The 17,709-nt window shown below is 35.9% G+C and overlaps 1 protein-coding gene across 4 annotated transcripts in view; it reads right to left on the bottom strand.

The window, feature by feature from the left end:
• The window catches only part of DGKB (diacylglycerol kinase beta), a 788,541-nt gene that overhangs the window by 603,550 nt on the left and 167,282 nt on the right, over positions 1-17,709 (bottom strand). For all 4 annotated transcript variants that reach the window (XM_045288861.1, XM_045288860.1, XM_045288859.1 and 1 more), the window contains one exon: positions 8,001-8,154. In XM_045288861.1, the coding sequence (XP_045144796.1) occupies positions 8,001-8,154 (154 nt within the window). The remainder of the gene's footprint in view (positions 1-8,000; positions 8,155-17,709) is intronic.

Below are 17,709 nucleotides of genomic sequence, written 5' to 3' on the forward strand. Positions count from 1 at the left end.
TCCCATTTTTTTGAGTACCCCTTCCTATTCAACAATTTACTTAGTGCTTTTTTTTTTCTTTTTCTCTTCTTGTTCTGGAATTCTGAATACATGAAAAATATTCCTCTTCATGATTTTCCCACATAATTATTAATTATTCATTTTTGTAATTATTTTTATGATTATTTCTCAAATAGATTATTATTAAGAGATATTAGAATTAATAATGTCTTCAATTTTGTTAATTCTATCTTCCTGTGATTAAATTCTCATTTGCCTTCCAAATGCATTACCTAATTCTGAAATTTTAGTATAAATCTAAAAGGATTTCCATTTACTATTTTTATATGGTTTTTGTTTTCCCATTTATCTTATCAATTATTTTTGAAACAATAACTATAAAGGTTTTGTCTAAAATATTTTTTAAATCCACTCCAAGATTCCATTAACAGCAAGTAAATTTTTAGTACATGTTAATTAAATACATTTTCTCATTTGTCTTATTCTCAAGCATTTTCATGTCATGTAATGAAAGCTATAACAGTACATTTTTATTAAAATAACTTTTAAAACTAATAAGATACATTAAATTTGTAAACCAATTTTTAAACTTATAAAGCAATAAAATGTCTCAGTAATTTGACTTGGCTATTTGCAGCTAGTTCAATTTGAACCAAATTTATTGGGATGATGGAGCACTGTATCACATGTTACAGTATTTATATTTCTAGTAACTATACTAATAGAACATATTTCCAGTAACTACAATAATGAGACACGCAGTATAGATAATTAGAGTGAAGAAGTTGCTTGTTACTGTTGTCACATGTTCCATGATTTTCAGACTTCATTTTCCTACTATGATAGTCTTAAGAGAATATTACAATTGTTCTTTATTTCCTGTGCTTACACAAACTGGCAGCAAAATAAGGTATGCCGTGTGACAAATTAATAAGACCAAATGTAAAATATTTTGTGACTCCTCATTTTCTTATACAATTTTTCTTATTGTTAGGAAAATTCCTCTTTGAACACATTCTAAGCTTCATCAGTTTGGACATTGCCACCCCCACCCCCCCAAAAAAAAAAAAACCCTCACAATTATATGGTACAGAACTTACAACACTCATCTCTTTGGGACAATATCTTAGGAGCAAACCAACCTCTGGAAAGGAAAGATAGTAAAACATCCCAGATGTGTGCAAACAATATTTTCACAGGGTGGTTATATTTGATTTGAAATCTTCATTTAATATATGAGAGGGTGGAGAGCCAGGGAATAAAATAATTGACCAATTACCATTCAGTAGTGAGTCATGAAGCAGACAAGAGTTGACGGCAGTCCATCAAACATATTCTTTTCAAAAACTGTAAAAACAAGGCTTATAGCATACAGTTTTCTACGATATGAAAATACGGACATTTCAATAGCATAGCATTGCTCTGTAGTGGTTACCCATTGGACTGCGAGTTCTATGGTTGGAAGTTCAGAACCAACAGCAGCTCCGTGGGAGAAAGACTATGCTTTCTACTCCCGTGAACATGTGCCGTCCCAGAAAGCCGCATGTGGTTGCTGTAAGTCTGCATTGATGTGATGGCAGTGAGAGGGCTGAGACCACATACGGCTATGGAGCACGTGACTGTTTTTAGCCCATTAACTGAATGTTTAGTTTCCTCAAATTTAATTAATCTAAGTTCAATTAGCCACCTATGGACAGGGCCTACCTACTATGTTGACCACTGAATGATACATACTGTTTACAGGTAAATAGTTGAAAACTGATTTTTGAACACTTGAATATAACTAAAGAAGAGGCAAAGCAAAAAAAAAAAAAAATCTTTCAGAAAAGGGCCTATAATTCTGAATTGTGCTTATACTTAATATTTGCTACTTTACAAAGAAATTCCTATGCAACATTCTGTTCTTTCAAAATGTATGACATCCTAAACAAATCAAGTAGATTTAATTTGACCTTTACCTCATTATTCAAATTAATACACTGGAAGATAACTATTATTAATATAGTTACAACTGGACTTTATTTGAGTAATTATAATGGTTATGATGTGTCCAATACTGTTTTAAAGAATTTAGAAGCACTCAGTCTTTGTGAATCTCAAAACACCCAGTAAAATAGATTGACTTATCACTGCCCTTTCACAGTAGAGGAAACAGGCAAAGGGCCGGGGATAGGCAAGATTCAAGCACAATCTAAAGGTGAAGTTTACACCAAAGTGTGTCTCCCTGGGTCTAGGAAGCAAAAATACGTCACAGGAATCAGGCTCCTGACCCTCAATAAGTGGCCTTTTATTTTTAAGAGTCTAGTTTTCAAGACTGTTAAAGAGTGCATATATTGATTAGCTTATAGAACTTCTGGAAGGAAAGGACTCCTAGCTAAGAGTAAAAGCCTTAAATATTCATTCTCCATTTGACCACCGGTGGGGCCATGCCTATAATGCGTGTCTGTGTGTGAGTTTGTGCATATCCAAACACACACATCCAAGAAGTCTTCAAAAGTTCGTGGAAAGATAGAATTAAAAGACAATGGGGTTTTTCGAAGATCTTTTTGAAGTCCCTTTGGATATACATGGCAACTTTCTAAATCTTTAACAGCAAGTAATTATAAAAGCAATGGATGGATGATTGAGTGTGTGTTTATCTGGTTTTGTAATATAAAGCAATAGTTATTCATGAATTTTATACAACTAAAGGTGTTTCCTAAACTCATATGAATTAACATTCCACAAAGAATCTTGGTATTAATACCTAAAATAATGTTGATACTATTATTTCTTTAATAGTTTCTATGATCTTATAAATAGCTAACACACACACACATACAGACTTCGTGGTAGCATCTCTGTTCTCCCTCATTCTAAATTTGGATAATCAATTATTAACCAAAACTGTCTAGATAAGAATAATAGTTTCTTCTCAGAACAATTAATAAATGTGTCTTTTAGTAGGAACATCCAGTAAGTCATTTGTCAAAAGGATATTTCCCCAAAGTTTCAAGTACCTTCTGGTTTGCCGCGCACATTTTTTTTTTTTACTTAATTTGGTTACCATTCTTATAGACAAAAAGGAACTGTTTATCTTTCTCTGCTTCTAAAAAGTGCTTGTCATATGACTCTGGTTGCCCAGAAAACAGGAAATCTGCATAAACCAATAAATCATTGTCAGACAATGGGACAATAGGATACAGATTCCTTATCATTTTTCAGAGATCACTGTTATTAAACTCCACATTAAATATTCTCTGGATTCTCATACTTTCTCGCTTATGAAAAGGGGGCTGAGATGACTGAAAGACATTATTTTACATTTAACTAAATATGAAATGCTAGGCAAGAGAGGGGAGCATGGATCTGAAGATTTTTGAGTTGAGAAACGAGTAGATGCTGTCGTCTATCCACCAGCAGAGAAGACAGGACCAGAACAGGCTGGCAGACATTTTGTTGCCTCAGACACACCAAGTCTGATTTTCGATGGGACACCCAGAGGAAGAACTCCAATCAACAGTTAAAGACGTTTGCTGTAAGCTGAAGAAAGAGTTCTGGGTTGTGGAGGGAGTAACGAAGGCATTTTATGACTGATAGTGCTTATTTTCAGAATAACAACAAATAAGCAAAATTATAAGTCATGAAAAATATTTCAAAAGATTAAGGAAGCTTGGAAATTTTGACATAGTTGATCTAGAGTTCATATCCAGAGTATATTTTAGATAATATAAACCAGGTTCAAAAAACCAGAAGCAGCATGAAGTGCAGATTTGAAATCTGCTGTGGTTGTATTTCACGTATTTATGAAATTCCTTTCAGATTAAGCTCAGGGTTCAAATTGTAGGGGGTGAACTATGAGTTCACCATATTCAAAGCACAGTGGAATATTCGGAAGTCACTTGTAGAAAAATTAAGGTTTAAAATGAGGGAAAGACTGCAAAGAGAATAGTCCCAAAGGGTGAAAATAAGAGCAGGAGTTTGTCAATGGGCTGCGAGAGAGGTGAAGAGTAAGGTGCAGTGGGGTATACGAGGTCAGGAGAAATTGGGAAGGATGGGGCCCCAGGGATATCTTCAGCAATTAAAAATGCAACATATACATAGCAGAAGTTGCTATCTTATATTTAAACACCATGTATTAAGAGACAGTTATACAGCAACAAAGTGTTTCACAAAAACAAATCATCCATGTCATCAAATTTAGATCAATCATTATCTATGGTAACTAAGATGCACGTGACCCAAGCTACATGCATGTGAAAGTTGGAAGACCAAAGGAGAATTAATGCATTTGAACTGTGGTGCTGGAGAAGAATGTTCAAAGTCCCACGGACTGCTCACAGGACAGAGCAATCTGTCTTGGAAGAAGAACAGCCAGAAGGCTGCTCAGAGGCAAGGATGAGGCAACTAACTGTGTCTCACATCCTTTGGGTAGACTGTCGGGAGAGACCAGTCCCCAGGGAAGGACATCATGCTGGTAAAGTGAAGGGGAAGCAAAAAGTAAAAAAGAAGGCCTTCAAGGCGATGGGTTGACAGAGTTGCTGCAACAGGGGCCTCAGGCATGGGGACGTTTGTAAGGGTGACACGGGACCGTGCACTGCTTCCGTCTGTTGTTCACGGGGTTGCTTTGGGTCACAATCAACTTGACGTCACTGAACAATAACAACCCAGCTTTATGTATGCAAACACTGAATGCGTAAGCACACTCATACAACCTACAGCCTTTTTACACAATATATGCTTTGTAATATTTTAATGCGATGCATATTGAACATGTTATTTTTATCATGTTTGATTGTAATTTATTAGCTGGAGTAAAGTTTTCCTCTTTTAATAGAATTGCCTTTTATTGAGAAACCTTATTGTTCTGTAAATATGCAAAATGAAGTAAGTTATGCTAGTTCAACTGATAGCTTGGAAATCAAAATTATAAACTCCGGTGCATTAATAAGTAAATCAGATTTTAGCAATTTTTCTCCTTGAGTATTTTTTAAATTGTGATTTTTTTTTGTTGACCATGCACACATCCAACATACTAAAACTAACTAAGCCCACTGCCTGTGAATCTATTCCATCCCACAGTGATATTTGGGAAAAATAAATTATTGCAATAGAAGATTCTAGGAACTGATAGACTATTATTTATCTGAGTGAAGGCCTCTCAGTCCTTGAAAATCATATTGTTATATAGAGTCCCTCAATTCACAGAAAGAGAAAAACATTACAAGTAAGGCTGAGAAGAATATATGGTTAGAAATCATTCTGGGAAGGACACAGTGTGCTTATACTTTAACATGCGGAGGCTGAGCTTTGAAAGGAAGTATAGTTTAATTTACTATTGCAGTTTGAGGGTCACATCGCCCATTTTGCAATTCTTTCAAATTGGTCTCTGCAAAATACGCAATTCTCTCAAATAAAGGACAATCTTTTCGTCCTTATCTGTTGTTGATTTTTCCATTTTGAAACCCAATTTAATTTTTATTCCTAGTAAATTTGGCATTTCCTATTTATTTGCCATTATAATCTATTCAACAGAAGGGAAGTTTGAGATTTAAATTCCTCGCAAAACCATGTAAGTAAGTAGACAGGCTCTCTTTCTTCTAGATGTAGCTCTGTTACTGAAAGAGTTGATGAACCAAAACACTATCCCCTTCCTCTTTCTCAGAACCCAAAGGTAGCATGACTTCACCTTCCTCTAGTTCCTAAAGGTTTCCTCCCCGCTCCCACTACCATGACTCGAATTCTATCTTGCAAGACTGGCTAGACCAGAGGAGGTACACTGGTACAGATAGGAACTGAAAATACAGGGAATCCAGGATGGATGAGCCCTATAGGACCAGTGGTGTGAGTGGCAAAACAGGGAGGGTAAAGGGAGAATGGGTAGGGAAGAGGGAACCGATTACATGGAACTGTGTGTGACCTCCTCCCTGGGGGACAGACAACCGAAAAGTGGATGAAGGGAGACGTCGGACAGGGCAAGATATGACAAAATACCAATTTATAAACTATCAAGGGCTCATGTGGGAGGGGGGAGCGGGGAGGGAGGGGAAAAATGAGGACCTAATGTCGGGGGTTTAAATGGAGAGAAAATGTTTTGAGAAATGATGTACAAATACGCTTTACACAATTGATGTGTGTATGGATTGGGATAACAGTTGTATGAGCCCCTAATAAAATGTTTAAAAAAAAAAAATGAGAGTCGGGACAATCATCCTATTAAGTTTAGGCTATGTGTAATCGATTTATACTATGAAGTAGAGAAAACAGACGATGAATTTCTACATAAAAGAAAGGAATATCCTATTTTTAAGTGTTCGGCCTGCACATTATTAAGTCCTTATACCACACTTCACAGACAGACCAATTGGAACACAGTTCAATAGTACACACAGGCCTCTTAATCCCTGGTAAAGGTGATTATTTTAAGAACCACAAAGGAAGAAAAAAGAGTAAAGTACTAGGATCAAGGACCCAAGGAGACGTCAATAGATGTCACTATCTAGTGCACATATGAAACCAAACTGGAAACGTTGGTAACAATGTAAAAAAAAAAAGATCTTTTATTCACTAATATTTTTGCTCCTAAATAATTATTTTAGTAAATATATTTGTTTAACCTGTGATTGGTTCATCAATACTTTTGTATTGTCTTAGTTTTATCAAGTATTGATAAATGTTGCCCAGAGAAACAAAAGCTTTTGGTCTTAAATAATGTTTACGGGTCTAAAAAGTTGTTCAACTCAGAGATGGAGAAACGCTGTTGCAGGCTGTGTTTCTCTGCTGCAAGCTGGGTTGCTGTTTGATCCCCGAGGCCACTCACAGGCGCATGGAACACAGGACCAAAGAGAGGGCATTTGGCCTGCTGCTTGCTTGCTCTTCTGGTAAACTCTCTCCAACATTGCATTGCTGCAGTGAATGGTTCCAATAGCAATAAGCTTTAGGCAACAGTGTATACCAACCTGGGAGTACCACTTCTAGAGGGTTCCTCGTTACATAGAGTGATGTTTCCTACACATGCTCTGAGTTCCAGTGGCACAGCTCCCCGCTTGACGTCCTGTGTCACCCAAAGCAGACAAGAAGCACGCCCTCCACGGGAGTCCGAGCCAGAACTTGCCAGGCAGCCTTTGGAAACTCGGAAGTTCGCATCTTAGCCCCCTTCCTTTCTCGACTTCTGGGTTTGTATTATTCCAAACTGTGGTTAGGATAGGCTTCTTGCCTTCCAGCTCTGCTTTCTGTAATGCATTCTCTTTGCTTTTCCCAATTTTTAAAGATCATTTTCTAATTTACTATTCTGCCTGTCTAGACACACCCCTGAAGAGGGATAGCGTCGCAAACCTGCAGAAGCAGCTTGCCCCTGTCCTCTCGGGTCAGTATGAGTCCGGCTGGACCCCAGGGCAGCAGGCTGGTTCTGTTTTCCTTTTTCGGGGAGTAATATTGTAATATTTTGGAGTGCAATACTGTTCATTTTCTACTTCTCTGACCAGACACAGATTGATACCATGATCAACAGAGATTACTGCATTGTCTCTAAAGCTTCTCACTCATTATGAAAAGCTAACAACTTTATGATGACAAAAATTTAAAGTAGTGAACAGAAAAATCAAGTCTGACCTAAGCTGACAAATCTAAACATGAAATCCTTTAATTAGCATACTTGATATTAATGATTATACATTCTATATGCAATTATTTGGGGATGACATGGTGATTCATCCTACTTTGCATATTTATTCAGTCATTTCCATCCTTGAGAAAACATTTCTTAAAATTGCTACCCAAATAAAGACTTACAAGAGACTAGCTGACACGTAATGGGCAGAAATTAAATATATTTTTCCATGAATGCCACCTATTATTACAGCAGAGCTATTTTAAAGGATCTACACATTCTTAGTGAGAGAGGATAACTCATGAACAACGTCGGTTTTTAAGCAAATTTTGTCTTATCAGGAACCTGATAGCTCTTCGTCATCAGCGGTTCACAGCAGACCGTTTCTTCAAGGGCAATGAAGCAGACTCACCAGCAGCCAGGAGAGCTGGCTTACTCTTCACCAGCGGACTCGAGCGCGGGAACTTGTTGCTAAAGGACATGAACAGGTGTGCAGTGAAATCATGAGGAAGCTCGGCTTCCAGGAAGGTCTTCATGAATAACTTGAAACCTTCAAAGTCGATGGTCTGAAATAAACAACAACAAATAATTTAAAATGTCGAATTAGCATGCAGCCAAGTGATTCTGTTTTATGCTCCAAGTCACTATTGATGTAAATAATGGCCAAAAAATCTATAGCCAAGTCTCCAGAAATCAGTTGACTGTTTGATTGAAAAGGAAGTTTAGCTGTCGTAGGCTCACCATGGCAATTGGCTATCTATGCCTTACCTGCACCTATTTATATATGTCCACTTTCATAGTGTTTATAATACCTTAAACATTGTATTCTTTGACATTGTAACCCCTTCACTGTAAATTTGAGATACTATCTCCAATCTCACAGATTCTAAGGAGTAAACAGCTAATTAATATGAGCATGCCAATGTAGTCGAGAACACAGCAAGCACTTAGAAAGAAGGAATGTCCCATGCCCTCCTTAGTGGTGACCATGCTATTTGAGAATTGGTAAAGAGTAGTTGAAATTAAAGTTTCAAACAAGCACCAAAATAAACATTAAAATTCCACAGTGAGGTGCCAAAATTCAAACAGATTTCCAAAGAGATCTATTTCAATAACTGCCATATCCTCACTCACTGCAGAATTCTACGAGTAGGTGTTTTTGAGAGCTACTACTTGTCTGCTTTGATGTCTACTTGGGTTTGTGATTGATTCCAGCCTCCCACTTCAACTACATGAGGGTGTTTCATGGTGGCTATTCAGAAAGCTTGCACTGTTCTACCTCCTGAGAACAGCGGACAACCCAGTATTACCTGAACGGACCAGAAAACCTGAGAAGAAGAAAATAGAATAAAATCATAACCTCCCAGAGAGCGCACAGGAAAGAGGCCTTGGGAAACATCCTTAAATAAACTACGAAGGCATTCCATGTCCTGATGCCAGGATAACTAGGAAATGAAATGGATCGATTTACTACTCACTCTTATACGGACTGTTTTAACCCTCATGAGCTATCCCACCAGGGAGAAAAGTATTGTAGAGGAGAATGTATGGGGGACTTCTGCATCTAAATGGGCCTCTAGGGAAAATCTAAGTTCAAGACTTGTATTAATACTTTACATTGGGAATTCTAATGACTGAATTGAGCCTGTTTCTTAATGTGACCTCAAAGATCCTATTATTGCAAAATAAGCAGGAAATCCATGAACGTGTTCAAATTTCAACCAACGATGAGGAAGGAATCCCCCATGAACAAAGTCCAAGAGAGCTAGTGGAGCCGTGTATCACTTATGTTATGTGCCTTCTTTTAAATGTACAACATTTAACTAATGAGGAGATATTGCCCAATGCTGCATAGCTGACTTCAACTTATCCAAAATAATATAAAACTTCATCATCTAAAGAAGCCATCTAGCTGATAGGGTGGGCACTGTTATGAATCCAATGTCTCATAACCCACACCCCCCCCAAAAAAAACCAGATGAAATACAGCTCCTTCACTTAATGCCACCACATAACGGCTTCTGTCAGCTGATAAAATGTCAGCATTTTATGAAACACAGGAAAAACGTTTTTTTCTTGTAATCACGTCCTTCCATTAATCAGCACTGAGCCATAAAATTGCAATTATCCTTGATGAGTCTCAGTGGTAAGTAGTTCATTCTGTGGTGTTGCTGTAAAAACACTGGAAGTCTGGCTATTTCAGAGCTTTATAATTTTTACAGGTATAAACAATATACACCAATCTAGAAGGAACTATTCTACTACCTGAGACATCGTAGAATGTTTCTTGTAATAATTCTGTTAAGTTTGGCTACTACAAATTCATTAAAGTCATTTTAATCCAGTCATATCATTATTTATCTTTGCTGATTTATTTTCATGGCATTTTAATAAAGCTACCCATTTTAAGCTTAAAGATGATTCTATTACAAATTTACTTAGCCTTTGATTATTGGACATTGAATTATACCTGAGAGTCACCTATTACTTAAAAGTCATTACTTGAATTGTTTTCATAAAATAAAAATGTATAATATCACTTCATGGGTTATTATCTCCCACAAGAAAAATAATCGTTAAAAGTGTATATCTCTTTCTTTTTAAACAAATTAGTGGAAATGATGTAATGCAAACGTACTATGTAATAAACCACTATTTATATTCCATCAATACCAAATGCATAAATGTATGTGTACATACACGTATACAAATCTAAAGTCCTATTAGTTAACAGGTCTTTTATGAAGTATGCCAGTTGGATCCAAAGCAGTTTGGAGTCACTCTGCTCTGTGGTTGAATTTTGGCTCTGGTGTGTAAGTAGCTACATGATTTTAGCTAAATTCCTTAAACCCGCTTTCTTCATTTAACCTCTACTTTCAAATGAGGATATGGATAATATCTACCTCATAACCCTATTGCACGGAATACATTTGGTCATGCATATAAAGTTCTTGGTAGTATGCTTGGCTCTTAACAGGCACTAATCCATGCAATAAATATTTTAAATACCAAAGTTTACATTCCAGATATTTTTCATGTAATGTATCATCTATAAATAAAAATACATAAATATACATGTAAAGACTAAAAAGGCCAGTGTTTCTATATAAGGAGAAGTGTAATTGTGTGCACATGTTACATCTCTGTACAAGGAGGTGTCAAAAGTTTCATGGGAAAGTGAAATTAAAAAAAATATTTTCTGTAAAATTTTAAAGCCTCCTCATGTATGCATGTTTTCTACCATGTATTCCAGATATATCTTTACTTATGCCCTTTAGATGTAGATGTGGATTAAAAATATTGAACACATCTTTCTTAGTTGAATATAACTCAGATGAAACAAATAGAGGGGAAAATAAAATTAGATTCAAGTTCAGTTTTCTGAGAGCTGGGGTAAAATTAATTCCATAAACTTATTTTATAAATTAAACATTAATTTTCCCTTTGTACTTTTACTAAGTAGCTTTATAAACAGAGGTGGTGGAAATGACTACTTTTATGATTGTGCTACTTGTGACTAAACCTAAAGTAAAATGTGATATACAAGGAAACCAGCAAAGATTTAAAATGTTATATATTGTAGAGCATAACTCGAATACAATATGCCATATGCTTTTGTATCTAAGACAACCTCAATCCAGTAAAAAACAGAAACCAAAATCTTAAAGTTTGTTTATTAATGGTTATAAGGCTTGGCCTAAACACAATTTCACATTCTGGCAAACCTAATTTAATCTGTTTTTGATTGTTGAGTATGTTCTTTATCAGAAAATTACTTTATAAAGTGTGTGACCAGCTAAAAGACTTGTTTTCTTTCATAGTTAATAAATACCCACTCAACAATATGAACTTTTAGAGGAAACAATATGCTTGAGTTGCTCAAAGTTTTCCTGAACCTCCAACTTTAATGACCGTGTTTTAATGCAGTGATATATCAAACCAGGAGTTTAGCCCAGTGACATGGGAAAACATCAACAACCAATGGACAAAAACAAGAAGCAGAAACTAAAACCATTGTTTGAAACCTCACTACCTCTACTTGGCAAGAGGTTGATTGGTGTGCAAGAAATGTATATGCTTTTTCAAAACAAAATAAGATCTGGCACGTCCCAAGTCGGTGGTGTTTGTACGGCCTTCAGGTCTAAACAGTTACGTATGCATAAGCCACCAAGAACTGCGCTTTGAACCCTGTGGTTTAATGATGAAAACCAGAAACATGATTCAAACGAACATTTATAAAGAAGGACAATCAAAAACGTCACCTCAATGTCTAGCATTCTTCTAATAGGATGATTTTCCTCTTTTGCCCTCCTTTTTCAGCTCTCAAGAAGCCCTTCTGAACTTTCTTGTTTGTTATAGCTTTCCCTTGATCGAGAAGCACCAAAACAGTTAAATTTTATTCTCCAACAGCTCTAATTCTTCCTGGTAAAATATCAACCATTCTGAGATGTTTTTCATAGTTGTTCTGCATTATTGACCAATGACGGATTTCAGAAAGCAAGTCAGTAAATACATACTCTGAATAATAAGAACAGAATAAATATCTTCTCGATTTGTAAATGATTTCTATAAAATGATGCCGTTCTACTTATGGCCAAGGTTTTACTGACTTCATGAAACCCCTTTCTTGTAGTAGTTTTGGAAGCAAATCTCCTTTCTATTTTCAAATTATTCAAGTGTGCTAAGAAATGTATGATCTATTTAAGCTATTCGTTTGTGCATCTCATAAATTATCAACTTTAGGTCTCAGATGATGTCTTTTCTACCACTGTTGTGCAGCAGCATTATAGTTCCTTTTAAGTTGAGGTTTATCCTTAGAATGAAATCAATTATTGAATTCAATAATGGAAAAATTAGGGATTAGAATTTTGTCTGAATTAATTGAATGAGTTTTTACAAAGTCAAATTGACTGTAACTCAAAACAGGCAAACACACAAAACAATATTCAAAAGTTTGAAAACAGATGTCCTCCCCTCCTGCCCTGTCCCTTGAAAAACAGACCATTTAGGGAGATAACAAATGGAATCTACAAAAAATATGACACCCCCTACCAGGGGGATGGACAACAGAAAAGTGGATGAAGGGAGACATTGGTCAATATAAGACATGAAAAATAAATTATAAATTATCAAGGGTTTGTGAGGGAGGAAGGGTGAGAGGAGGGGAAAAATAAGGAGTTGATATCAAGGGCTCAAGTAGAAAGCAAGTTTTTGAAAGTGATGAAGGCAACAAATGTACAAATGAGCTTGACACAATGCATGTATGAGTGGATTATGATGAGCTGTATGAGACCCAAATAAAATGATAAAAAAACAAACAGAAGAATCTAGACCAAGGAGATTTTTCCCATGTTACTACCATATTGACATAAATCCAAAAATGCATTTCTATATATCTTCCAGTATTTCTTATCATGATGGTCTCTGAATTCATATTCGTAATAATACTTAAGAATAGTGCTAGTGTCCACGCAAGAATATCGGAAGTGAATTCTGACAAAATTCATCATTCTATCATTATTTTAATTTCTTGTGACAGACTCATATGAAACATGAGTTTTGAAAGTAGCCCCAGTCGCACTGTGGGTTAAGTATTTGTTTGCTAGCCTCAAGGTAAGTAGTTCAAAGCCACTAGCCGTGCTGTGGAAGAAATGAGAATACCGGCTACCTTGAATAATAGCTGTCCCAGAAACCCTACAAAGATGTCCTCTGTCCTTTATAGTCACCCTGAGTCCAAATGGACTTGCTGGCAGTGGGTTTGAGTTTTATTCTCTTCTGGGCTCTCTGGGGGTAGGGAGCCAAAGATATCACCCCAGGCCACAAAGTCCTGCCACCAAAGCAAGTTCTTCGAGTAATGGAAATGAGAAAGCAGGTTAGATATTTGTTTACATTAAGTACTATTACAAAAAGAGAGAGAGAAGCGTATCTATTTGAAGAGATATACCTGAAATGGAAATGGTTATAAAAGAATGAGAAGCCATTCCTCATGAGAACACTCCTCCATATCAACTATAAGTGAATCTGTGTTTGCAGAAACTTTCCCTACGGCGTTTCCAGTATGCAGATATTCACGCACGTATTGGTGTTCTTATCTCCTCTTCTTTGTTCGAGTATTAGATCAACACAAATGTTCACATAGAGCGTTTAACATAGAAACTTTTACACTGCAAATCTTCATTGAGATCTTTGAATAATGGGCACTGGAATTGCACTTCTAGTAGAGATTCACTCGATTATTTCTTTGAAGGCAACCACGTTAAAAACAACTTGAATTCAAGCGTGATGACAGAGTGTCTAATATACAATAAAAATATTTTTAAAAGAAAACAAGTTCAATGGGAATAATTCTTTCATTTCCTTTCCAGGAATCAACAAGTCATAAATATATTTTATTTTTAGCAGATTTGATCAATATAACATCAACAAACCCCACAGTGTCAAAATACCTAAGGTTTGAAAGCCTTTCCAATCTATATTCCATAAATTCTATTTTATTTAATTTTAAATTTCCTTGTTTCATTTTGGTATTATGAATCCATCCAGATACAAATCCATCAGACTAAGTATGATGATCGATATAGAAAGTATGTAAGATCAGAAGACAGTCAAAAGGCCAAGGCATGTCTATGAGGAATGAGAATTTAAAATTGCACCAGGGAATCAGCTAAGTGTTTTTTAAAGCTTGAGATGAAACACATGTCTAGCAATTTGTAAAATGCATTCACTAAATTAATACTGTCTGGTTGAACAGATTGTCGTGACCATTTCTGTAACGTCCACAGGTACCAAGGCTGTATGTAGGATACAGGAAATGTGCAACAAACTCATTTGGAAGCAAACCACTTCTTTTTGGCCTAAACACTTTTCTCTCTTTCTGCATGTTTTTTTCCTCATGGGTAAATATTTTCAGTCCTAACCTCTCCTCAAAACCGCTACTTTCTCAATTTTATTCATAATCAGTAATCCTCTCCATGATATCTAAATGTAAAGGTGGTTAGAAATGTGATGAAATGCATATCACAAAAAGGAAGTGAGGGTGTTACTAGGCTCTAAGTTACTGTGTGTCATATAAATCTTACAATAACTCAGTGAGTAGATTTGCAAAAATTACTCTGGCTCTGAAGATAAGAAAAATGATTCTCAGAAAATTTAAGTGAATTGATTACGGTGAAAACCTCCTAGCTAACCCATAGGGCTAACTATTTCTTATTTCAAAGCCCCGTATGTGTAGTTAATAATAGTATAATTTCACTGACAAATTTTCAAGATTTACATGTTGTCTGGCACCAATTTATTAGTATCAAATGTATTAACTGGTAAATAAAAACCTATCATTTAAAAAGCTTACTATACACAAGATAAGGTTTGAGAAATGCCAAGGAATGGTGTGACCCCAAGCTTTCTTACAAAGGTCTGAAACCTCTAAGTTGATTGTAACTTTTGTCTTCTGCTTCATCATTTATAACTTAAAACTTTGATAATATATCAATCTACTTGAAATGTATTCCAAATCATTCCCAATCTTCATTATTATCCCATGTAAATGGTTCTCTTCCACACAAATCTGTTGTTTCTATGTCCTTTGGCGCTATTTTCATAAACTGGATATTTAATCTATTCATCCCAAAATATTAACTATGATTTCCTTGTGCTCATAAATGAACTTAATATTCTTCATCCTTGTATTCTTAGTATCTTTAGTTTCCAGAATGAGGAAATTTTCCTATAGTATCCCTTAGCACCTACAATTTAAAGGCCTGTTTCTCATGGTCAAGATAATAAACCAAATTGTAAAAATAAAGCTAACATGTGAAACTTCACTGTTTTGTCTACCACCATTAAAAAACATGAAAAGGTCACATGAAGACTCCACCGAGACTTTACTTTCTAACTCAGCTCGTTATGCCCGTGTTTCTAGTTTAATAATGAAAGTATCACCAATATCTGAAGATCATGTAAATATCACCTTTCAAAGCTGGTTGCTACTGTTGAACTAAGAACAGTTAAGTTTGCTTATTTTCAAAATATTTAAACAACATTTTAACTAGTTGTTAGAGAAAACAATTTAAAAACTAATATTTAAACAACATTTTAACTAGTTGTTAGAGAAAACAATTTAAAAACTAATATTTAAACAACATTTTAACTAGTTGTTAGAGAACACAATTTAAAAACTATTGATAATCTTAACTTTTATATGAGGGGGTAACCCCCCCAAAATACTGATACTCATTTGTTTTTTTGATATGAGGGCGATAATGCATTTGGCATTCCTTACACCAAGTCAGACCGTTAATCAAGCTTTCAATTTAGAGTTTTTGAAAAGATAATATAACAGTGTGTGACAAAAAAGGCCTAATTTGTAGCCAACTGCAGACTGTTTTTGCCACCACGAAAATGCACCTGCTCATGCAGCCATCTCAGTGTGCCAGTTTGTGGAGAAAAACAGCATGCCTCTCTTTCCCCACGCACCTGACTCACCTGACCTCACTCTGTGCAACTTCTTTTTGTTTCTGTGAATGAAGAGGGACATGAAAGGACAGGGAGTTGATGACATAGAAGAAGGGAAGGAAAAAACGAGGGAGGTGCTGTCAGCCATCCACACAGATGAGTTTGAAAAATGTTTCCAAGAACGGAATCACAGACTTGACAAATGTGTTAAGTGTAATGAGAGTACTTTGAAGGTGATAAGGTTGTTTTGTAAAAAGAATTACATATATAGCTTCCAAAAAATCCTTGGGGGAGTGTACCCCCTGTATATGTGTGTGTATGTATGTATGTATGTATGTATGTATGTATGTATATATATACACACACACGTATTTATTATGTGCGTGCATGTACACACACAAAACCCCTCACTGTCATCATACTAATTCTAACTCACAATGACCCTGTAGAGTAGAGGAGAGGAACTGCACCTTTTGATTTCTGGGGCTGTAAATCTTTAGTATATGTGCTGCCGAAGCGAGCACAAGGGACTGCAAATCTTCATGGAAGCAGAAATCTTCATTATTCTCCGACAGAGAAGCTGCTGGCTTCAAAGAACTGTCCTGGTGGTTAGCAACCCAATACTTAAATCACTGAGCTACCAGGACCCTGCGTATATTTACATTTGAAATACATTCCTCTATGTTCATGATAGCAAATTGGGGACAGTATAAATCAGTGGTTAGAAAAATCACCTAGCCAGTCAAAGCACACTATCGGATCATATATATAATACTCATTCTTAAATTCTAAATGTTTTTACATAAAATACAATATTTGTCTAATTTCTGAGGTATGATCATCAGTGTATTATAAGAAATCTGCAAGACTGTATTCAAATATTAAGTATATTTGTTTAAATATCAAATAATGATTCATATTATTAATGTGATTAATCATTATTAACAATGATTAACAAATATTCAACATGATTAATAAATAATCTCATAAATGGCCATGGGAGTATCTTCTCACATTGTTGAACATGGTTGCATTGCATGCTAAAGAATTCTCTGAAAACCAACCCAAACCCACTGAAGCTGCATATGGAAATAAAATATCTGATTTATTCCAAGAAGAGCTGATATCCAGAGTAAACCAGTTCAATAGAACTAAACTGCATTAATCATAGTACACTCCAATCTGTGATATATCTTCAATACTTTTCTGCTAGTGGGTTTGATAAGAAAAGACTACGCAAATTGTATTGATATTGTAAGAGATACAAAGTAGAAATGTTGGTTAACCTGTTCCTGGCACCATGCAATCGTGGGAGGTGGACAAAACAAAATAGGCATAATAATTCTACTACCAGGACAACATTCTGGAAGATGGCCATTCTTGAAAGAGTGAGTGAATCACATGTCATGTCCCCACTCAGACCAGATGGTAGAAAGAAAGTATTTAGGGCTGGGAAGTACATTAGAGCCGTGTATCGAGAAAGGTGAGCTCTTGAGCAAACTGCGGTGGACAGCCTAATTAGGATCATATTCCAGATGGCCTGGACAACTATTCAGGAAGGGACCCTCTGACCTGTCTCTCCCACTTTCACCTTCAGAAACACTGGACTTCGTATGGACTTGAGATAAACTCTACAGTCAGATAAGCACAGTCACTGCTTCTAAACACGA

Source organism: Echinops telfairi, unplaced genomic scaffold, assembly GCF_000313985.2.
Source record: "Echinops telfairi isolate 266 unplaced genomic scaffold, ASM31398v2 ScPeMD7_23;HRSCAF=83, whole genome shotgun sequence".
NCBI lineage: Eukaryota > Metazoa > Chordata > Mammalia > Afrosoricida > Tenrecidae > Echinops > Echinops telfairi.